Here is a 23,453-nt window from a genome sequence, read left to right as displayed (position 1 = left end):
GGATGTCAGGAAAATAAGCCTCACACTCAACCGTCAACAAAACAAAGGAGATGATTGTGGACTTCAGGAAACAGCAGAGGGAGCACCCCCCTATCCACATTCGACGGGACAGTAGTGGAGAAGGTGGAAAGTTTTAAGTTCCTCGGTGTACACATCACGGACAAACTGAATTGGTTCACCCACACAGACAGCGTTGTGAAAAGGCGCAGCAGCGCCTCTTCAACCTCAGGAGCTGAAGATATTCGGCTTGTCACCAAAAGCACTCACAAACTTCTACAGATGCACAATCGAGAGCATCCTGTCGGGCTGTATCACCGCCTGTACGGCAACTGCTCCGCCCACAACCGTAAGGCTCTCCAGAGGGTAGTGAGGTTTGCACAACGCATCACCGGGGCAAACTACCTGCCCTCCAGGAAACCTACACCACCCGATGTCACAGGAAGGCCATAAAGATCATCAAGGACAACAACCACCCGAGCCACTGCCTGTTCACCCCGCTATCATCCAGAAGGCGAGGTCAGTACAGGTGCATCAAAGCAGGGACCGAGAGACTGAAAAACAGCTTCTATCTCAAGGCCATCAGACTGTTAAACAGCCACCACTAACATTTAGTGGCCGCTGTCAACATACTGACTCAACTTCAGCCACTTTAATAATGGGAATTGATGGAAATTTTGTAAAAATGTTACCACTAGCCACTTTAAATAATGCCACTTAATATAATGTTTACATACCCTACATTACTCATCTCATATGTATATGTATATACTGTACTCTATATCATCTACTGCATCTTGCCATCTTTATGTAATACATGTATCACTAGCCACTTTAAACTATGCCACTTTATGTTTACATACCCTACATTACTCATCTCATATGTATATACTGTACTCTATACCATCTACTGCATCTTGACTATGCCGTTCTGTACCATCACTCATTCATATATCTTTATGTACATATTCTTTATCCCTTTACACTTGTGTGTATAAGGTAGTAGTTGTGGAATTGTTAGGTTAGATTACTTGTTGGTTATTACTGCATTGTCGGAACTAGAAGCACAAGCATTTCGCTACACTCGCATTAACATCTGCTAACCATGTGTATGTGACAAATAAAATTTGATTTGATTTGACTTAGCTTTGGAAACTACTGAAGATCAAGAAAAAGGAGTGTATTGGAGCAAGTGTTACGTTAGTATTGTGTGTGCCAAACAGTTGCTGTTAGATTACAATATTATAATTTTTCTGAACAGTGTAAACAACACTAAATAAAAAAATGTACCAGAGAGTCTGTTCTAACACAAAATAAATCATATACAGCCTTTATTACAGCAGACAAAAAATAGTTGCATGCATTCTTGAATTGCGGTACAGTCGTCCCCGGGGCGGAGTGGTGCCTGGGAGAAGGTCAATCCCACAGTCATATGGTCGGTGCGGCAGCAGCGAAGTGGCCTGGGCCTTACTGAACAACTTCCAGGGGTCCTGGTACGCGGAGAGGTCCGTGGCAACTTCCGAGCTCCCAGGAAGACATCCCGGGGCAGGCTGCGCTGACTTCAGGCAATGAGCTTGGCAGACCGGGCTACAGCCCATGATGGCACCGGCAGACCAGTCAATGAAGGGATTTTGTCGCTGGAGCCAGGAGAATCCCAATACCCTGGGAACCTGAAGAGACTTAATGAGCAGGAACTGGATCATTTCGCTGTGGTTCCCTGACACACCTAGGTTGATGGGGGTGGTACTCTGGGTGACCCGGCCTATAGAGTGCCCGTCCAGTGCTCTAACATCCATGGGAATGGAGAGGGGCTGAGTGGGGATATCCAGCTCGGAAGCCAGGGTAGCATCCATAAAGCTCTCAACGGCCCCAGAGTCGATGAGTACCCAGAGAGATTGACTGGTTCCCCCACAGCAACATGGCATGAAAGGGGGTGCAAGTAAGGGGAGAGGAAAAGTTATCCTTATGGCCCGCCAAAGTACTCACTCCTACCGGTGAGCCTGGTCTTTTAGTGGACAGGTGGAGACGAAATGACCAGTAGTCCCGCAATACAGGCAGCTCTTAGTGTGAAGCCTGTATAGCTGTTCAGCTGGAGACAGCCTAGCTCTGCCTAGTTGCATGGGCTCAGGAAGAGGTAAATTGGCAGTCTTTGGAGGCCCTTGGAGGAACACGGGTAGCCTCGGGCTCTCTCGACAACGGAGCCGTCGGGGACTTCCGGGATTCCTCGGAGGCGAGGTGGAATCCATGGACGGGCGGGCAAAATCGAATCTCCTCTCCTTCCGTTGTTCCTGTAGTCGCCCATCGATCCGAATGGTCAAGGCGATGAGCGAGTCGAGATCCGTCAGTAGCTCTTTTACTTCCTCCGATATGCCGTGCAGGAACATGTCGAACAGTGTGTACAGGTTCCAGGCACTCTCAGCTGCCAARGTGCGGAATTCCATTGTGTAGTCTGCCACACTGCGGGAGCCTTGCCAAAGCTGGAGTAACTTCCGGGCAGCCTCTCTCCCAGACAATGGAGCATCGAAAACTTTATTTTCCTCTGCCACAAACGCCTCCAGACTGAAGCATATGGCCGAATGTTGTTCCCATACTGCCGTAGCTCAGGCCAGAGCCCTGCCGGACATCAGCGGGAAGAGGTACGCTATCTTATTTATAATACAGGGGCAGGCAAATGACAGGTCAAAGGCAAGCAGGGGTCAGTAGTCCAGAGAAGGTGCAAAGGGTCCAGAARGGCAGGCAGTCTCAGGGTCAGGGTAGGCAGGCGTCAATAATAATGGGGCAAGGTATAGAATAGCAGGCAGGCTCAGGGTCAGGGCAGGCAGAAACATTAAAACCAGGAACGACTAGGAAACAGGAGCAAGAAACAAACGCTGGTAGGTTTCACAAACAAAATTAAGTAGCAACAAACAAACAGAGAACACAGGTATAAATACATAGGGGATAATGCACGTTGTGTTAGCTAATCCAAGTTCCGGGATGCTGGCCTTCTAGGCAGAGTTGCAAAGAAAAAGCCATATCACAGACTGGCCAATAAAAATAAAAGATTAAGATTGGCAAAAGAACACAGACACTGGACAGAGGAACTCTGCCTAGAAGGCCAGCATCCCGGAGTCGCCTCTTCACTGTTGACGTTGAGACTGGTGTTTTGCGAGTACTATTTAATGAAGCTGCCAGTTGAGGACTTGTGAGACGTCTGTTTCTCAAACTAGACACTAATGTACTTGTCCTCTTGCTCAGTTGTGCACCGGGGCCTCCCACTCCTCTTTCTATTCTGCTTAGAGCCAGTTTGCACTGCTCTGGGAAGGGGGTAGTACACAGCATTGTACGAGATCTTCAGTTTCTTGGCAATTTCTCGCATGGAATTGCCTTCATTTCTTAGAACAAGAACAGACTGAGTTTCAGAAGAAAGTCTTTGTTTCTGGCCATTTTGAGCCTGTAATCGAACCCACAAATGCTGATGCTCTAGATACTCAACTAGTCTAAAGAAGGCCAGTTTTATTGCTTCTTTAATCAGTACAACAGTTTTCAGCTGTGCTAACATAATTGCAAAAGGGTTTTCTAATGATAAATTAACCTTTTAAAATGATAAACTTGGATTAGCAAACACAATGTGCCATTGGAACACAGGAGTGATGGTTGCTGTTTATGGGCCTCTGTATAGCCTATGTAGATATTCCATAAAAAATCTGCCGTTGCTACAATAGTCATTTACAACATTAACAATGTCTACACTGTATTTCTGATCAATTTGATGTTATTTTAATGGACAAAAAAATTGCTTTTCTTTCAAAAGCAAGGACATTTCTAAGTGATCCCAAACTTTTGAACGGTAGTGTACATAATATAACCATTTACAATTTCAGTATCAATTTCAGTATCACATGAGACAGGCGTGAATCAGGCGTGAATCATGTGCACCATGAAAAAAATATTAACATTGCGACTGCTCAACTAAAGAAATCTCGTTTGACCAACAGCCTATCAACCAAACAATCGACCGGTTGACTAAATGGTGTCAGCCCTACTTTAATTAATCTTATATTATGCACTTATCCTACTTCTCTCCTTTTCTCTCCTCATATTCACACGTGCACACTGTTTTATCTCTCTCGCTCTCTCTCAGCCTTTGACGGGGAACACTGTTATGAGCCCTACTTGCCCCATGGGAATTTCAGCAGCAGTGACATCACCTTTCCATTGGGCACCACAGTCACCTTCTCCTGCTCCCCAGGCTTTGTCATGGAGCAGGGCTCRGGGGTCATTGAYTGTGTGGACCKAAGCYATCCACACTGGAATGAGAGRGAGCCTGTGTGTAAAGGTAATACTATTGAATACTACCATTACATTATGATGATTTGTTTATAAAGCCCCTTTCATTCACGAAACTAAAAACGAAAGACAATAATACAAGTAATGTTACAATAACTTTTTCCCTGTGCTACTACCTCACACCCTCTCTTCCCACCCCCTCTCAGCTTTGTGTGGGGGAGAGTTGACCGATCCCTCCAGTACTGTTCTGTCCCCCGATTGGCCACAGAGCTACTCCAAGGGGCAGGACTGTGTGTGGCAGATCCATGGCAATGAGGAGAAGCGCATCGAACTGGACATCCAGATGTGAGTTTGGCCTCACCAACACCCAACAGGCATAATTCTGGTCTTTGAAGCTGTGGTTGAAGCAATTGGGAGAGGGAATTGTTCTCCTTTAATTTTCCCATTCCTCTTTTGCTTCTGAAACCTCACTGCATAACATGAGCGCTCCCTTTGCATATTCTTTTCCCCCACTACACAAGAGGTATATGATGGAGGTAGAACTCAAAATAAGCATGTTTATGTTTCAGAAATGTGCATGTTTTGTAAGGAATATACTTGAGGTATAAAATGTAGGTCGAACAATGTGAGCCTTGCGTTTCATTGATGGCTACTTCTGTGGCTGGTGTAGCGCCGTCTTTTTGATTATAGTGGGTGCATGTCAACTGTGACTGACAGACATAAAAAAACTGATGTGATGCTTCCAGTGAAGTTTTTATTGTAAGGATTGGAAATGACAATGTTTGTGAGAAGCTACATTTCATGATTCCATTTGAAGTGACATTGTGATTTAAAGTGAAAGTTGTTTTCCTCTCCATGTATTTTGTCGCTCTCAAAGTTTGAATATCCGCCACAACGACGTTCTCACCATATTCGATGGTCACGACCTCATGTCCCATGTGATTGGCCAGTACCTGGGGTCACGAGAGCGTTTCCAGGTCGTGTCAGGTGGTTCTGAGGTCACTATTCAGTTCCAGAGTGACCCTGACGACTCCTCCTTTATTCTGAGCCAGGGGTTCCTTATTCACTACCGTGGTACGTACACATACAGGACTTTTACATACAAGACATTACATACACATAACATGATATGCAAAACATTGATTGCCCATACATGACATCACACAAATACAAAATCTACATTTTATGTTAACAACTTTGTAGATATAATATGAACAGACCACACGATGACGTATTCTACCTCAATTGTGTGTTCTACACGATATATTTAAATCTGAATGTTCTGTAACATTATATCCTCCTGAACAAGCACCTGGTTTATCCTACATCTAATGACATCTTTTTTTTTTCATCCAGAGGTAGAGCCTAATGACACCTGCCCTGCCCTCCCTCAAATCGAATTTGGCTGGATTAGCTCCTCCCACACCTCTCCCGTGAGGGGAAGTGTGTTGACCTATCAGTGCCAGCCGGGGTATGACATCAGTGGCTCTGACATCATCACTTGCCAATGGGATCTTTCCTGGAGCAACAGCCCACCCACCTGCATCAAAGGTGAGCTAAAGTGCGTTCCTGCCCGACTACATTGCTGACGCACGCCAGATCATATATTATAGCAATCTGGTGCCCAACGGCACAGTCAATGTGGCATGCAATCATTGGTTGATGCAATGCAACAGCTGAGTAGGGGAACACAACCCTATACTTCCAACAACACTTCGGACGTGTTTGAGAGCATCGATTTTACTCTGTTGCACTTCACCGACTGAGCATACTAGCTGATTTACAAATCACTTTACATGTTAGAGGTTGAGTAAAAGGCCTAGATTTAATCAGATCGAGCGTTAACTGGCAATAGCCGACGACTGCATAGCTGATGTTTTGGTGGTGTCGGAGGTGGAACTGCATTGGAGCTTTCAAATCAGTGAGCAGCTGCTCTTGATCATTGTCACAAAGCCACACCTGTCTCACTCGCGTTAGAAGTTCAGAACGAGAAAGTGTAGGCTATATAGAAATAATGACGCTCAAATTAAAAATCATTGAACTAAATAATGAGGATTTCTCTCAGCCTAATCAAGGTGTAGATTACATCTCATATTGCAGTGTTTGACCTTGTAAGCAAGGCTACATGGGATTTATCTTAATGCGACTCTGAGCAGCCAATGGCAATGTCCGCTTTAGGTAGAATACCAGGAGCTGTTTGTAGATTTGACAGCTCTAACGCAGTTCCACCTCCGACACCGCCAAAACAACCACTATGCAGATGTTGGCTAAATTGAATAGAGCCTTTGAAGATTATAGAATTACGTTGCTTTTATACATTATAATTGGTTTCATCCTTCCAATTAAAAGTCCCAATTTGACATATCACTTTACATATGCGTTTTGGGAGAAATTTACATTTTATCAGAATTTGACCGAAGAATAACACACTAGTGAATACACAGCAGGAGTGAAGCCACTGTCCACATAAGACGGTAAAGACCCACATCATACCGAGTCCTCATTGTTTTTGAAAATAAAAATTGCCACTGAGGTATAAGTAGACATTGACCGTTTATAACCTAAACTCTGTTGTTGGCTGATAGTACAGTGGTTCTTCCTTTAAAAGTTGCGTCATACTGCAGCACAGCTTGTGGCACGCAAGCTGTGTTGCATAATCGTATGGCACGTTAGAGTGCATGAAGTCATATTATTTTACTGTCAGCCATTGTTGCCATTAATGCTAGTTTGACCACCAGAGGGCATCTTTGAGAAGCGAAGTTATTGAAATGACTTGGAGCTGTAGGCCTAAGTGTCCTGTTTACTGTAGCTGTTATAGCATAACTTACTTATTGGCATACAGGCCTACTTCAATATACAGTATATCATTCATTCATTTGTGTATGTCATCACACAGCATACAAGTCATCCATGTCTTTAAATACAGTCAAGCATTTTAGTTATAAAACGAAATAACAAAGGGAGCCTTGAATAATTAAACAATGAAAAAAATCGCAACATGTCGGCTAAAGCGTTTGAATTCACYAAGGCATTTGGCTTTTATTATTATTGGCTGTACTAGAGACTTTAAAACCTTTTTTTGTAGATATTTTGCTTAATTGATTAATATTATGGTGGTTCTATTCCAAGAAAAGCGGAAATGCATTTTACAGTAGCCTCAGGGTTTCTGTAAGAAAAAAATTACGCTGTGACCGGTCGGGAGTAGACCTAGGCTACTAACTGACTGCAAGTGAAGAGCAAAATAWTCTTAACATTTCCATTATGCAAAGAGATGGGAGAAGTGACATGCCTCGCAAACATCCATTAATATATTTAGTCCGTTAGGAAAATATGACACTGTACAACGTGACCGGTCGGGAGTAGGCCTAGGATACTAAGTGACTGCGGTGTAGAAATGTTTCTACACCGTAATTGTAGGCTAACCAATACCCAAAGATGTTGATGAACAAATACTGTAAATGTGCGTGTTACATGGTCCAGTTACAACTTCTTCTGACAAAGTAGAGAAAAACAGCGTCTTTTTTTTGTGTGTGTGTGCGCGAGACAGAGGTTGAGCAATTCTTACACTATAGTTTTAAATTCAATCACTCTCTTCTTCTTCATCCTCATCATTCAGTTAATTCAAATTCAATTGAAATATATTTTGTCACTCCCATGGCAAAGTTTAAAAACAGCCAGATTTGTGAAATTGATTTATCCAACATTTTGTGGTTGCATGAGATTTGGTGATCACAGAATCAGTAGGATATTAAATAAACACTCAAATAGGCAACAGAAGCAGGAAAAGCATAGGGCTGAGTGACTCACTCATTCCTGGCTTTCGTTCAAAATAAGTTATATTATAATGCAGGGTTAAAGACACATTCTTTCACATTCTTTGACATTGAGTTAGAAATGTAAAACTTTAGAGTACTTAATCATTGAATACTTTGCAAGTTTTCTATTTTTTGGCCATTAGGCTACTACACTTTACAATAGAACTCAACTCTTCACTGACCGTAGCATCTATCGGTAGTCTAAACTGTGGCACAAATTGGGGGATTTTTCACACCTTGTTGATTTCCTCTATCGCTTCTAGAGGCCTACTGTCCACCTGGTATGTGTGGTTCCAAAGGTTAAAACGTCACCTTCAGGTGGATGTGTGGTTTCAGAGAGAAGCCAGCTTCGAGCCTGTGACCAGGCACGGTGGATGACATCCTTTTTCTGCAGAGTAATTTGAAGAAATACAGTGATGAATGGACTATTTTTTGAGTTATTGTTTTACTATATTTATTTGTTGTCTAATATTAGAAGGCTCTTTAAAGCAATTTGAGTTGTCAATGTGTCGCATTGCATATATATCCGTTCTTAATTCATGGCGTGGTTTCTTTTTAGCCAAATGTTGAATAGACATGCAGACAAATTAATTAATGCAGGGAGGAAAATAGGAATTATAGGCTACTGTCTGTAGTCATAAATACAATTAGGCTAAATAKATTTATATTATTTTTTGGGGTAACGGATCGGCTCTCAGAACTCATTAAGAGGCGGCTTCTATCGTCAATATAATCATTCATTCAGACATGTATACACAAACGGTGCAGTTTGGGGCCATGTGGCAGAGAGTGATGCCGGCGCTGGAGATGGGGTGGAGACAATCACAAAGACACGTGAAACAGACCAGAGTGTGATGTGTGGTAAATTCAATTAATTAGACATGATTTGGAAAGGCACACACCTGTCTTTATAAGGTCCCACAATTGACAGTGCATGTCAGAGCAAGGAATTGTCTGCACAGATCTGGGAAAGGGTACCAAAAAATGTACTAAACAATGTCTGCAGCATTAAAGGTCCCCAATAACACAATGGTCTCCATCATTCTTAAATGGAAGAGGTTTGGAACCACCAAGACTCTTCCTAGGGTTGCCGCCCGGCCAAACTGAGCATTCGGGGGAGAAAAGCCTTGGTCAGGGAGGTGACCAGGAAGACAATGGTCACTCTGTCAGAGCTCCAGAGTTCCTCTGTGGAGATGGGAGAACCTTCCAGAAGTACAACCATCTCTGAAAAACTCCACCAGTCAGGCCTTTATGGTAGAGTGGCCAGACGGAAGCCACTCTTCGCTAAAAGGCACATGACAGCCTGCTTGGAGTTTGCCAAAAGGCACCTAAAGGACAATCAGACCATGAGAAACGAGATTCTCTGGTCTGATGAAACAAATATTTACCTGTTTTGCCTGATAGCTAAGTGTCTGGCTCATCACCTGGCTAATACTATCCCTACGGTGAAGCATGGTTGTGGCAGCATCATGATGTGGGTTTGTTTTTCAGCGGCAGAGACTAAGAGACTTGTCAGAATCGAGGGAAAGATGAACGGAGAAAAGTACAGAGATCCTTGATGAAAACCTGCTCAAGAGCTCAGACCTCAGACTGGGGTGAAGGTACACCTTCCAACAGGACAACGACCCTAAGCACAGAGCCAAGACAAAGCAGGAGTGGCTTCGGGACAAGTCTCTTAATGTCCTTGAGTGACCAAGCCAGAGTCCGGACTTGAATCCGATTGAACATCTCTGGAGAGCCCTGAAAAGAGCTGTGCAACYACGCTCCCCATCCAACCTGACAGAGCTTGAGAGGATCTGCAGAGAAGAATGGGAGAAACTCCAAGTGCAGGTGTGCCAAGCTTGTAGCGTCATACCCAAGAAGACTCGAGGATGTAATCGCTGCCAAAGGTGCTTCAATAAAGTACTGAGTAAAGGGTCTTAATACTTATGTAAATGTACTATTTCATTTTTAATACATTTGCAAAAAATTCATAAAACCTGTTTTGCTTTGTCATTATGGGGTATTTTGTGTAGATTGATGAGGGAAAAAATTATTTTATCCATTTTAGAATAAGGCTGTAACGTAACAAAATGTGGAAAAAGTCAAGGTTGTCTGAATACTTTCTGAATGCACTGTATTGTGCAACCTTCCCTTTAAGGGTAATTATTTATTGTACCAACAACATCTGCAAATCCCAATAAAACTTTCACGTTTCAAAGTTTACTTTCCTTGCTTTGTCCAACAACACTATTATGAATCTAGCAAATAAGTTTTGTGGTTCGGAGTGCACTATTTATTTAGTTCCATAGTGCAAATATTTGCTAGCAAGTTTCTCACACTGGCTTTATTTTTTATTTTTTATTTCACCTTTATTTAACCAGGTAGGCTAGTTGAGAACAAGTTCTCATTTACAACTGCGACCTGGCCAAGATAAGCCAAGTAAACAAAGCAGTTCACAATACAACAACACAGAGTTACACATGGAATAAACAAACATACAGTCAATAACACAATAGAAAAGTCTTATAGAGTGTGTGCAAATGAGGTAAGATAAGGGAGGTAAGCAATAAATGGCCATAGTGGCGAAAAAATTCCAATTTAGCAATTGTTAAATTCAATTTAGCACATTACTTCCGGCGCCGGCCGAGATGGCCGCCTCGCTTCGCGTTCCTAGGAAAATATGCAGTATTTTGTTTTTTTATGTGTTATTCCTTACATTGGTACCACAGGTAATCTTAGGTTTCATTACATACAGTCGGGAGGAACTACTGAATATAGAGCAACGTCAACTCACCATCGTTACAACCAGGAATATTGACTCTCCCGAAGCGGATCCTGTGTTTTGCCTCCACCAATACAATGGATCTGATCCCAGCCGGCGACACTAAACAATGACGCCGTAAAAGGGGCAAACAAAGCGGTCTCCTGGTTAGGCTTTGGAGACGGGCACATCGCGCTCCACTCCCTAGCATACTACTCGCCAATGTCCAGTCTCTTGACAATAAGGTTGATGGAATCCGAGCAAGGGTAGCTTTCCAGAGAGATATCAGAGACTGCAACGTTCTTTGCTTCACGGAACATGGCTTACTCGAGAGACGCTAACGGAGTCGGTGCAGCCAGCTGGTTTCTTCACGCATCGCGCCGACAGAAACAAACATCTTTCTTGGTAAGAAGAGGGGCGGGGGTGTATGCCTTATGATTAACGAGACGTGGTGTGATCATAACAACATACAGAAACCAAGTCATTCTGTTCACCTGATCTAGAATTCCTCACAATCAAATGTCGACCGCATTATCTACCAAGGGAATTCTCTTCGATTATAATCACAGCCGTATATATCCCCCCAAGCAGACACATCGATGGCCCTGAACGAACTTATCTGACTGCATTCATCGTAGCTGGGGATTTTAACAAGGCTAATTCTGAAAACCAAACTCCCTAAATTCTATCAGCATATCGATTGTGCTACCAGGGCTGGTAAAACCTTGGACCATTGTTATACTTACTTCCGCGCGCATATAAGGCCCTCCCCCGCCCTCCTTTCGGAAAAGCTGACCACGACTCCATTTTGGTTGCTTCCAGACCTACAAACAGAAACTAAAACAGCAAGCTCCCGCGCTCAGGCTGTTCAACGCTGGTCCGACCAATCTGATTCCACGCTTCAAGACTGCTTCGATTACGTGGATTGGGATATGTTACGCATTGCGTCCAACAACAACATTGACGAATACGCTGATTCGGTGAGCGAGTTCATTAGAAAGTGCATTGACGATGTTGTACCCACAGCAACGATTAAAACATTCCAAAACCAGAAACCGTGGATTGATGGCAGCATCGCGTGAAACTGAAAGCGCGAACCACTGCTTTTAACCAGGGCAAGGTGACCGGAAACATGACCGAATACAAACAGTGTAGCTATTCCCTCCGCAAGGCAATTAAACAAGCTATGTCCCAGTATAGAGACAAAGTAGAGTCGCAATTCAACAGCTCAGACACAAGAGGTATGTGGCAGGTCTACAGTCAACACGGATTACAAAATAAAACCAGCCCGTCGCGGACCAGGATGTCTTGCTCCCAGACAGACTAAATAACTTTTTTCTGCTGTTGAGGACATACAGTGCCACTGACACGGCCCGCTACCAAAACCTGCAGGCTCTCCTTCACTGCAGCCGAGGTGAGTAAAACATTTAAACGTGTTAACCCTCCAAGGCTGCAGGCCCAGACGGCATTCCCAGCCGCGTCCTCAGAGCATGCGCAGACCAGCTGGCTGGTGTGTTCAAGGACATATTCAATCATCCTTATCCCAGTCTGCTGTTCCCACCTGCTTCAAAGGGCCACCATTGTTCCTATTCCCAGAAAGCTAAGGTAACTGAGCTTAACGACTACTGCCCCGTAGCACTCACTTCCGTCATCATGAAGTGCTTTGAGAGACTAGTCAAGGACCATATCACCTCCACCCTACCTGCACCCCTAGAACCACTCCAATTTGCTTACCGACCCAATAGTCCACAGACGACGCAATCGCAACCACACTGCACACTGCCCTAACCCATCTGGACAAGAGGAATACCTATGTGAGAATGCTGTTCATCGACTACAGCTCAGCATTTAACACCATAGTACCCTCCAAACTCGTCATCAAGCTCGAGACCCGGGTCTCGACCCCGCCCTGTGCAACTGGGTCCTGGACTTCCTGACGGGCCGCCCCCAGGTGGTGAGGGTAGGTACAACATCTCCACCCCGCTGATCCTCGACACGGGGCCCACAAGGGTGTGTTCTGAGCCCTCTCCTGTACCCCTGTTCACCCACGACTGCGTGGCCATGCACGCCTCCAACTCAATCATCAAGTTTGCGGAAGACACTACAGTGGTAGGCTTGATTACCAACAACGACGAGACGGCCTACAGGGAGGAGGTGAGGGCCCTCGGAGTGTGGTGTCAGGAAAATAACCTCACACTCAACGTCAACAAAACAAAGGAGATGATTGTGGACTTCAGGAAACAACAGCGGGAGCACCCCCCTATCCACATCGACGGACAGTAGTGGAGAAGGTGAACGTTTTAGTTCCTCGGTGTACACATCACGGACAAACTGAATTGGTCACCCACACAGAACGCGTTGTGAAGAAGGCGCAGCAGCGCCTCTTCAACCTCAGGAGGCTGAAGAAATTGGCTTGTCACCAAAAGCACTCCACAAACTTCTACAGATGCACAATCGAGAGCATTCCTGTCGGCTGTATCACGCCTGGTACGGCAACTGCTCGCCCACAACCGTAAGGCTCTCCAGAGGGTAGTGAGGTCTGGCACAACCGCATCACCGGGGGCAAACTACCTGCCCTCCAGGACACCTACACCACCCGATGTCACAGGAAGGCCATAAAGATCATCGAGGACAACAACCACCCGAGCCACTGCCTGTTCACCCCGCTATCATCCAGAAGGCGAGGTCAGTACAGGTGCATCAAAGCGGGGACCGAGAGACTGAAAAACAGCTTCTATCTCAAGGCCATCAGACTGTTAAACAGCCACCACTAACATTTAGTGGATCATCATGTGCAATTKCAAGCGTCCACTGGAGTGGTGTAAAGCTCGCCGCCATTGGACTCTGGAGCAGTGGAAACGCGTTCTCTGGAGGGATGAATCACACTTCACCATCTGGCAGTCCGACGGACAAATCTGGGTTTGGCGGATACCAGGAGAATGCTACATGCCCTAATGTATAGTGCCAACTGTAAAGTTTGGTGGAGGAGGAATAATGGTCTAGGGTTATTTTTCATGTTTCGGCTAGGCCCCTTAGTTCCAGTGAAGGTAAACTACAGCATCAATTATATTCTAGATGATTCTGTGCTTCCAACTTTGTGGCAAAAGTTTGAGAAAGGCCCTTTCCTTTTTCAGCATGACAATGTCCCCGTGTACAAAGCGAGGTCCGTATAAAAAATGGTTTGTCAAGATCAGTGTGGAAGAGCTTGACTGGCCTGCACAGAGCCTTGACCTCAACTCCATCGAACACTTTTGGGATGAATTACTTGACTGACTTTATTGTCCCCATGGGGAAATTTTGTTGCAGTGTTTAGTGTTTAAAGTGATGTTTAAATACAAAACAAATTGACAATACAACTTTCATAACAGTTACATACCAATAAAAAGAGACAAGCCTGCTGGCCTTACTGGGTCGATAGGAACATTAGCCCAAGCTATTTAGGAGGGATTTCACAGCTGGCACAAATTATTGTCTCATTCTGTTTTTCCTGCCGAGGGGAATTAGAACGCCGACTGCGATCCAGGCCTTAATCGCCRAACAACAGTGCCCGACCTCACTTATGCTGTTGTGGCAGAGTGGAACCAAGTCCTCGCAGCAATGTTCCAACATCTAGTGGAAAGCCTTCCCAGAAGAGTGGAGGCTGGTTTAGCAGCAAAGGGGAGACCAACTCCATATTAATGCCCATGATTTTGGAATGAGATGTTCGATGAGTAGTTGTTTAAATACTTTTTGTCATGTAGTGTATTTTAAATCAATGTTGTGATGATGTACTCAAATAAAATGCCATTATCCATGAGTAAGATTTTTGGCACTGACAGCTGATCTTCTCATGTATCTGAAGAAAATTCTAAATTGCAACAGCTGCTCTGTCAGTTGGAGGTGGGCTGGGGGCGGGGCTCGGGAACATTTCATACGGATTGAGCATGATACATGTGGCGCCAAAATATATTTAATTAAAAAATATATATGTTATGATTTTCTCAAGTAAAAAAAAAAAAAAAATCCTGCATATACTGTATGTACATACACAGAGTGTGCAAGACATTAGGAACACCTTCCTAATATTGAGTTGCACCCCTTTTTTCCCTCAGAAAAGCCTCAATTCGTTGGGGCATGGAGTCTACAAGGTGTCGAAAGCGTTCCACAGGGATGCTGGCCCATGTTCACCCCAATGCTTCCCACCACAGGAGGCTGCTGAGGGGAGGACAGCTCATAATAATGGCTGGAACGGCGCAAATGGAATAGCGTCAAACATGAATGTCATGTGTTTGATGTATTTGATACCATTCCACTCATTCCACTTCAGCCATTACCACAAGTCCACCCTCCCCAATTAAGGTGCCACCAACCTCCTGTGCTTCCCACAGTAGTGTCAAGGCTGGATGTCCTTTGGGTGGTGGYTAATTCTTACCAGCAGCGTTGCAGTTCTTGACACGCTCAAACCTGTGCGTCTAGTAGATACGCCGTTCAAAGGCACTTAAATATTTTGTCTTGCCCATTCACCCAATGAATGGCACCATACACAATCCATGTCTCAATTGTTTCAAGGCTTACAAATCAATCATCTACATATCAGAAAATAGGTGTACTGGAGTTCACTCATTTAGCTCTGTTTCATCTGTAATGCCAGGGTAGATTWAAAAAAATGTATACAAATATTACGTCATGTCTTGTATACCCTTATCGTCCGCAGTCCAGCAGTGTCCTGATCCGGGGGAGGTGGTGAACGGAGCGCGTTCGGTACGCCCAGAGTCTGGATTCGCTGTTGGAACAGTGGTGCGCTTCTCCTGTAACCAGGGTTACCAGCTGGAGGGCCCTGGCCAGATCTCCTGCCACGGACGGGATACGGGCACCCCCAAGTGGAGTGACCGCAGCCCCAAATGTGTCTGTGAGTCACTTCCCTGGGTGTTTGTTTGTGTGTGTTGAGATTGATGTCAAACACTGTAATTCTATGGGACTATACACTGTCTTCAGAAAGTATTCACACCCCTTGACTTTTTCCACATTTTGTTGTGTTACAAAGTGGGATTAAAATGGATTTAATTGTCTTTTTTTTGCCAACGATCAACACATAATACTGTAATGTCAAAATGGAAGAAAAATTCTAACATTTGTATTAAAAAAAAGTATGAAAAATAAAACACTGGATTAGATAAGTATTCAACCCCCAGAGTCAATACATGTTGCATCAGTTTTGGCAGCGATTACATCTTTCTAGATAAGTCTAAGAGCTTTCCACACCTGGATTGTGCAACATTTGCCCATTATTATTTTGAAAATTCTTCAATCTCAGTCAAATGTGTTGTTGATCAATACTAGACAACTATTTTCAGGTCTTGTCATAGATTTTCAAGCAGATTTAAGTCAAAACTGTGACTCGGCCACTCAGGAACATTCACTGTCTTGGTAAGCAACTCCAGTGTAGATTTGGCCTTGTGTTTTATGTTATTGCCCTGCTGAAAGGTGAATTKATCTCCCACTGTCTGGTGGAAAGCAGACTGAACCTTTCCTCTAGGCGTTTGCCTGTGCTTAGCTCAATCACATTTCTTTTTTATCCTGAAAAACTCCCCAGTCCTTAACAATTACAAGCATACCCATAACATGATGCTGCCACCACTATGCTAGAAAATATGGAGAGTGGCACTTGGTAATGTGTTGTATTGGATTTGCCCCAAATTTCTTTGCCACATATTTTGCAGTATTACTTTAGTGCCTTGTTACAAACAGGATGCATGTTTTAGAATATTTGTATTCTGTATAGGATTCCTTTTTTCACTCTGCCAATTAGGTTAATATTGTGGAGTAACTACAATGTTGTTAATCCATCCTCAGTTGTCTCCTATCACAGCCATAAAACTCTAACTCTAACACCTTTGGCCTCATGGTGAAATCCCTGAGTTTCCTTCCTCTCCTGCCTGTATCTTTGTAGTGACTGGCTGTATTGCTATACCATCCAAGTGTAATTTATAACTTCACCTTGCTCAAAGGGATATTCAATGTCTGTTTATTTTAATTTTTTACCCATCTACCAATATATCTTTGTGGTTGAAACTGTGTTTGAAATTCACTGCTCGACTGATGGACCTTACAGGTAATTGTATGTGTGGGGTACAGAGACAAGGTAGTCATTCAAAAATCATGTTAAAAACTTTTATTGCACACAGAGTGAGTCCATTCAATTTATGTGACTTGTTAAGCACATTTTTACTCCTGAACTTATTTAGGCTTGTCATAACGGGGTTGAATACTTATTGACTCAAGACATTTTAGCTTTTCATTTGTAATTKATTTGTAAACATTTGAAAAAAACATAATTCCTCTTTCACATTATCGGGTATTATGTGTAGGCCAGTGACAAATAATCTCAATTTAATCAATCTTAAATTCTGATTGTAACACAACAAAATGTGGAAAAAGGGCTGTTGATATTTTCTGAAGGCATTGCTCTCTCTCTCGCTCTCTCTCTTTCTCTCTCTCTCTCTCTCTCTCTCTCTCTCTCTCTCTCTCTCTCTCTCTCTCTCTCTCTCTCTCTCTCTCTCTCTCTTCCCTCATCTTTATTTCCTTTCCCTAAACAGTGAAGTATGACCCATGCCCAAACCCAGGTGTGCCAGACAATGGTTACCAGACATTGTACAAACATAGCTACCAGGCAGGAGAGACGCTCCGTTTTTTCTGCTATGAGGGCTATGAACTCATTGGGGAGGTTATTATCAACTGTGTCCCGGGCCACCCATCTCAATGGAACAGTCCACCACCCTTCTGCAAAGGTGACATTCTACATTGGACTGCTGGAAATGAGGTTGAGGGGTTAGAGGGGTTTCAAGAAATTCTGCATGAGAATTGAAACACACTTGAACATTTTGTAAAGAATGAATGATGATGATTATAATAATAATCTGCATCTCTCCATCTACCAGTGGCATACGAGGAGCTGTTGGATGATCATAAATTAGAAGGTGATTTTTCGTCTTCTTCTACGTCTTCTTTAGGGGAATTTCTGCACTTTTCAACTTCATATTCATTCTCCAGTTACTTACAAAGACTACGAGATTCATGGTGACACAGGGAGGAGGAAAATGCCTCCCCCTGGCTAGAAACTCGTAGTAGGTTTTGAAAATCACCGTTTTTTACTTTTAATGCAATTTGATGATGTCAGAACCTTTCTTCTTATTTCTAACTACAGAACATAGAAACGTCATGGTAACCAATTTTCAACATAGACAAATTGTATGATGAATTTGTACTTTAGAAACAACGTCAGATCTTCAACTTTATCTCCACGATCAGATTTCATTTTTAAATCCATTTTATCAACAAGTTAATAATTGTTATGTTGGATTCACGTCTCCATCTCAACCAAAAATCTAAGTTAAAGAATTGGGCTGGATTCAATCTGATCACGGATTGTGGAAAATGTGGATTGTAAGGTCAATGTTCCCGTGTTCATGGTAAATGCTGCAGATTCCGTCTCAATCGTAGTGATAACACACTGGGAATTCAACAAACTTTTGGCTGTCTTTTTGAGTGGGTGAATATAGGTTGTAATCTCATTGATCAATGTCTCAACCAAATATTACCTAATTGCTCACGTTGAAATGATGTGGTGTGCTCAGTGGGATGGTAATGGAAATAAAGAGAATTAGGTTGAAAAGTGGTGGAATTCCTCTTCAATTGCCTTTCTTTAACTTCTTCTTTAATTTAATATTTTGGATTATTTCCCTAGTATCCCAGTCATTTGAGCCCTCCCACCAGATGCTAAGTGAGAACATTGCCTTGGCAATCATCCTGCCAATCATCCTGGTCATCCTTCTGATTGGTGGAATCTACATGTATTACACAAAGTAAGTGCTGCGCAGTTCAGTAGTCACAATTCAAATGCATTCTTCTTACTTTCACCAGATATTGGCATGGTCTGACCTAACACACACACACAACAGTACTGAGCCATTGCATAGATCAGATATCAGAAGTTGACTGAATTCTGTATTCTCTCCCTTTAACCTTTATTTCCCTTTTCCCTCTCCCTCAGTGTATGTAGACTGCAGTGGAAGCCACTTTTCTGGAAGTCTCTCTCTCACACCCACTCATACAGCCCAATTACTGTGGAGTCTGACTTCAACAACCCTCTATACGAGGCAGGGGTGAGTATTTTCTCTATTTTTGCCTAATCTAATCAAACTTTATTTGTCACATGCGCAGAATACAACAAGTGTAGACCTTACCGTGAAACTTACAAGCCCTTAACCAACAGTGCAGTTCAAGAAGAGTTAAGAAAATATTTACCAAATAAACTAAAGTAAAAAATTATAAAAAGTAACACTATAACTTAACAATTATGAGGCTATATACAGGGGGTATCGGTACCGAGTCAGTGTGCGGGGGTACAGGTTAGAGGTAATTTGTACATGCAGGTAGGGGTAAAGTGACTATGCATAGATAATAAACAGCGAGTAGCAGCAGTGTACAAAACAAATGGAGGGGGGGTCAATGTAATAGTCCGGTGGCCTTTTGAATAATTGTTCAGCAGTCTTATGGCTTGGTGGTAGAAGCTGTTAAGGAGCCTTTTGGTTCTAGACTCCGGTACCGCTTGCTATGCGGTAGCAGAGAAAACAGTCTGTGACTTGGGTGACTGGAGTCTCTGACAATGTTATGGGCTTTCCTCTGACACCGCCTATTATATAGGTCCTGGATTGCATGAAGCTTGGCCCCAGTGACGTACTGGGCCGTATGCACTACCCTCTTACGGTCAGATGCCGAGCAGTTGCCATACCAGGCGGTGATGCAACCGGTCAGGATGCTCGCGATGGTGCAGCTGTAGAACTTTTTGAGGATCTGGGGACCATGCTAAATCTTCTCAGTCTCCTGAGGGGGAAAAAGCGTTGTCGTGCCCTCTTCATAACTGTCTTGGTGTGTTTGGACCATGATAGATCGTTGGTGATGTGGACACCGAGGAACTTGAAACTCTCGACCCGCTTCACTACAGCCCCATTGATGTTAATGGGGGCCTGTTCGGCCCGCCTTTTCCTGTAGTCCACGATCAGCTCCTTTGTCTTGCTCACGTTGAGGGAGAGGTTGTTGTCCTGGCACCACACTGCCAGTTCTCTGACCTCTTCACTATAGGCTGTCTCATCGTTGTCGGTGATCAGGCCTACCACTGTTGTGTCGTCAGCAAACTTAATGATGGTGTTGGAGTCGTGTTTGGCCACGCAGTCGTGGGTGAACAGGGAGCACAGGAGGGGACAAAGTACACACCCGTGAGGGGCCCCAGTGTTGAGGATCAGCGTGGCAGACGTGTTGTTTCCTAGCCTTACCACATGAGGGCAGCCCGTCAGGAAGTCCAGGATCCAGTTGCAGAGGGAGGTGTTTAGTCCCAGGGTCCTTAGTTTAGTGATGAGCTTCTTGGGCATTATGGTGTTGAACGCTGAGCTGTAGTCAATGAATAGCATTCTCACATAGGTGTTCATTTTGTCCAGGTGGGAAAGGGCAGTGTGGAGTGCGATTGAGATTGCATCATCTGTGGATCTGTTGGGGCGATATGCGAATTGGACTGGGTCTGGGGTGTCGGACGTGAGTGCTACTGGGCGGTAGTCATTTAGGCAGGTTACCTTCGCTTCCTTGGGTACAGGGACTATGGTGGTCTGCTTGAAACATGTAGGTATTACAGACTCAGTCAAGGAGAGGTTGAAAATGTCAGTGAAGACACTTGCCAGTTGGTCCGCGCATGCTTTGAGTACACGTCCTGGTAATCCATCTGTACCTGTGGCTTTGTGAATGTTGACATGTTTAAAGGTCTTGCTCACATTGGCTACCGAGCGCGTGGGGTACATAATGGGTGAGTATTGCCCAAGCCCTCTCACTTTGGGGCTAGATTCTATCAGATCCGCATAGTGGTTGTTTTGGCGGTGTCTGAGGTGGAACTGCGTTAGAGCTGTCAAATACACAAGTGGTTCCTTGCGTTACCCTATCACGGACTCTGCAATTGCATGCAACGAAACCTCACCCGACTTAATACCAGACAAGTGAAGCAGCCGCATTACAAGTTCAAACACTCTAATGTGTGATGTTCTATTGTCTACACCTCGATTAAACTGATAGAAATCCCCCCTTCCAAATGAATATGTAAACATGCATTAGCCTGTCATTATTCCTATTATGTATAGAAGCTACGGTTTCTATCGCCATTTTGAACTTCTCATGAGGTAATAGGGATAATAAGAAAGGGAGTGGTTGGTGGCACAAGAGCAGGTGCTCACCAATTTGTCATTTCATACCGCTGTTACACCTCCAACACTGCCAACGCGGGTTAACGCTCGGTCTGATTGAATCGAGGTCTTAGCTATAGCTGGGTAGGGACTAGCTAACCTGAAACCCTAACCAGGACACGATTAGCCCTGTCTGTGTAACCAACTGGGAATCAAACCCAAGGTATAGCAGAATTTTACTTTGTTGTGGAGTTATCTATGTCAATGAGCTGGAGTTTAATGTAGAGCTCATGTACAGGTATATTYTATCAACTTTAATAAACTGCCATTTATTTTTTCAACTTTTCACCTTTTGACTAGTATTTAGGAAAATGTTATCTGTAACTTTGCTTTTTATTTGGCTGGAAGTTGCCATGCTATTGACTGTAAATTAACGAAAAGTGTATACTCTAGTCCGTTGCTTATGAATCCTGGAGATCGCATGTCCTAAACTGCTGCGGATATTTTGCTGTAGCATTTTCTTCTTCAAATTAATTGTTATTTGGGTCTGTTGTATTGCTACATGGTTCCTAGGACACACGGGAGTATGAGGTGTCCATTTGAAGAAGAAACGTCTTGAGAAGAATTAAAACCCACAGATCGACAAAGAGATCTGGAGGAAGAGGAACAATTTTCTTTGTCTTTCAGATGACTTCTTTCACTTCCCTCATCTCCCATCRTGCTATTTCCTCTTCCTTGCCTCTCACTTTCGTTCTCTCTCTTTATCTTTGAGTTTGTGTCTTTACACCTAATTTTTATTTTGTTTGTGTCTCTCTAATTTCCCAGTCGCTCTTTCTGTCAGTGATTGTAGGTTTGCGTTTCCTTGGGCCAGATTCAATCCGATTGTGTTTTGTCCGCTATGCAAAACAATGTTAAAGGCAATGTTCCAGCGCTAGTGGAGACGACATTCACGGTAAACTCTGCATATGTCGGTTCAATTGGAAATTACCTTTAAATGTCAATCGCACTTTTTAARGTGGATTTTCCACGGCCCAGATTGAATCTAGGCCCTTGTCTTCATCTGTTCATAGTGTGCAGCGATGACTGTCTCCCAGTGGTGTGCTGTTTTCCACAGTCCAACTTTTTGTCTAAAATTATGATTGGTGCCTTACAGAGGTTAAGCGATGGATAATATGGAAGGAGAGACAGAAAGAGGGAGAGCTGAGATATATTTATGAGGTAAAATCACATAAAGAGAAACAAAAAAGAAAAGGGAGAGACAGGAAAGCAGACACACTCTCATGCTCAGTTGCATACCGTATACACACACAGACACACAGAGAGAGAAAGAGAGAGAGCGAGAGAGATGCATACACACATTGAATGTAAATATTTGGTGGAATATTGAGGCTCATATATACAGAAAATTCAGTGCCAAAATATAACATTGCATAATGTAATGTAACTTCATGTTTCAACTCTCGTTGCCATAGTAAAATGTAAAATTACAAAGCCAGCATTTCATATTGTTCTTTGCCATTTCTGAAGTGTATTTCCACTTGACTGAGAAAAAAGGTGAAGACCTGAATGTTGTCACGCTTATAGCACGCAATGATTGTATATTTTACCGCTTCTGCTGAATCATGTTATGATTATCAACGATTATCATTGTTATCAGTGCAAATTTGAAGATGTTGTATATGCACTATGTTGAAGAAAATAAGCTAACTTGGCTGCTTGCTGTGATGCAGTATTTAACTGATATGCTTTTTGAATTTCTTACCAGTTTATTGTCTGAACAGTAAATCTACTTTAATTCACTGTGCCAATATAGGGGTCCAGGCGACTCTTTTGCATTGTAAAGGTATTATTTGCATTATATTTTGTCATGAAGGCATTATTTATTTGCTGAAATGTAATATTAAATAAAAGTCTCTGAATGGTGAAAGGAGGTCTTGTCTTCATTAAATACCAAATGTATATAGGCCTGTGTGGCTCAGTTGGTAGAGCATGGTCTTTGCAACATCAATGTTGTGTGTTTGATTCGCACGGGGGACCAGTATGAAAAGTAATGCACTCACTACTGTAAATCCCTCTGGATAAAAGCATCTGCTATATTCTTTAAACATTTGTTATAGCTTTTAAATTATATTGTGCATGTACAGAAGACTGAATGCCCAAGACAAAATATCAGATGTGTGCATTGTTTAAAGTTTGATCTGTTATACTCTATGGAGGAACAATCACACCAATGTACTGCTGTTAATCTGTTAAATAGATTGAGGAACAGGTTGAGTTGACCAACCCTTTAAGCCTGTCACCCATATTTAATGACATAGGAGATAAGGGTGACAGCACAAACTTAAGTCAGTGCAACACAGTCAAAGACAGTACACTAATTGATACAAAAACACCAAACAAACACAGAGTGGGAAGGAGAAATGCAGT

The 23,453-nt window shown here is 43.3% G+C and overlaps 1 protein-coding gene across 2 annotated transcripts in view; it reads left to right on the top strand.

Annotated features, from left to right (window-relative positions):
- Positions 1 to 22,203, top strand: part of sez6l2 (seizure related 6 homolog (mouse)-like 2) — a 56,746-nt gene extending 34,543 nt beyond the window's left edge. Inside the window, exons 10-19 of one of the 2 annotated variants that reach the window (XM_024012359.2) lie at positions 4,121 to 4,315; positions 4,473 to 4,611; positions 5,144 to 5,340; positions 5,623 to 5,817; positions 15,518 to 15,712; positions 17,400 to 17,591; positions 17,742 to 17,780; positions 18,548 to 18,665; positions 18,854 to 18,965; positions 21,600 to 22,203. In XM_024012359.2, coding sequence (XP_023868127.1) covers positions 4,121 to 4,315; positions 4,473 to 4,611; positions 5,144 to 5,340; positions 5,623 to 5,817; positions 15,518 to 15,712; positions 17,400 to 17,591; positions 17,742 to 17,780; positions 18,548 to 18,665; positions 18,854 to 18,965; positions 21,600 to 21,629 — 1,412 coding nt within the window. In that variant the 3' untranslated portion in view covers positions 21,630 to 22,203. The remainder of the gene's footprint in view (positions 1 to 4,120; positions 4,316 to 4,472; positions 4,612 to 5,143; positions 5,341 to 5,622; positions 5,818 to 15,517; positions 15,713 to 17,399; positions 17,592 to 17,741; positions 17,781 to 18,547; positions 18,666 to 18,853; positions 18,966 to 21,599) is intronic. The other variant, XM_024012360.2, reaches the window with a different exon arrangement.
- Positions 22,204 to 23,453: the final 1,250 nt, after the last annotated feature.

Source organism: Salvelinus sp. IW2-2015, linkage group LG20 (genome assembly GCF_002910315.2).
Source record: "Salvelinus sp. IW2-2015 linkage group LG20, ASM291031v2, whole genome shotgun sequence".
Classification (NCBI taxonomy): domain Eukaryota; kingdom Metazoa; phylum Chordata; class Actinopteri; order Salmoniformes; family Salmonidae; genus Salvelinus; species Salvelinus sp. IW2-2015.
Note: the sequence above shows the minus strand (reverse complement) of the source record. Positions and strands in the feature narration are given on the sequence as shown.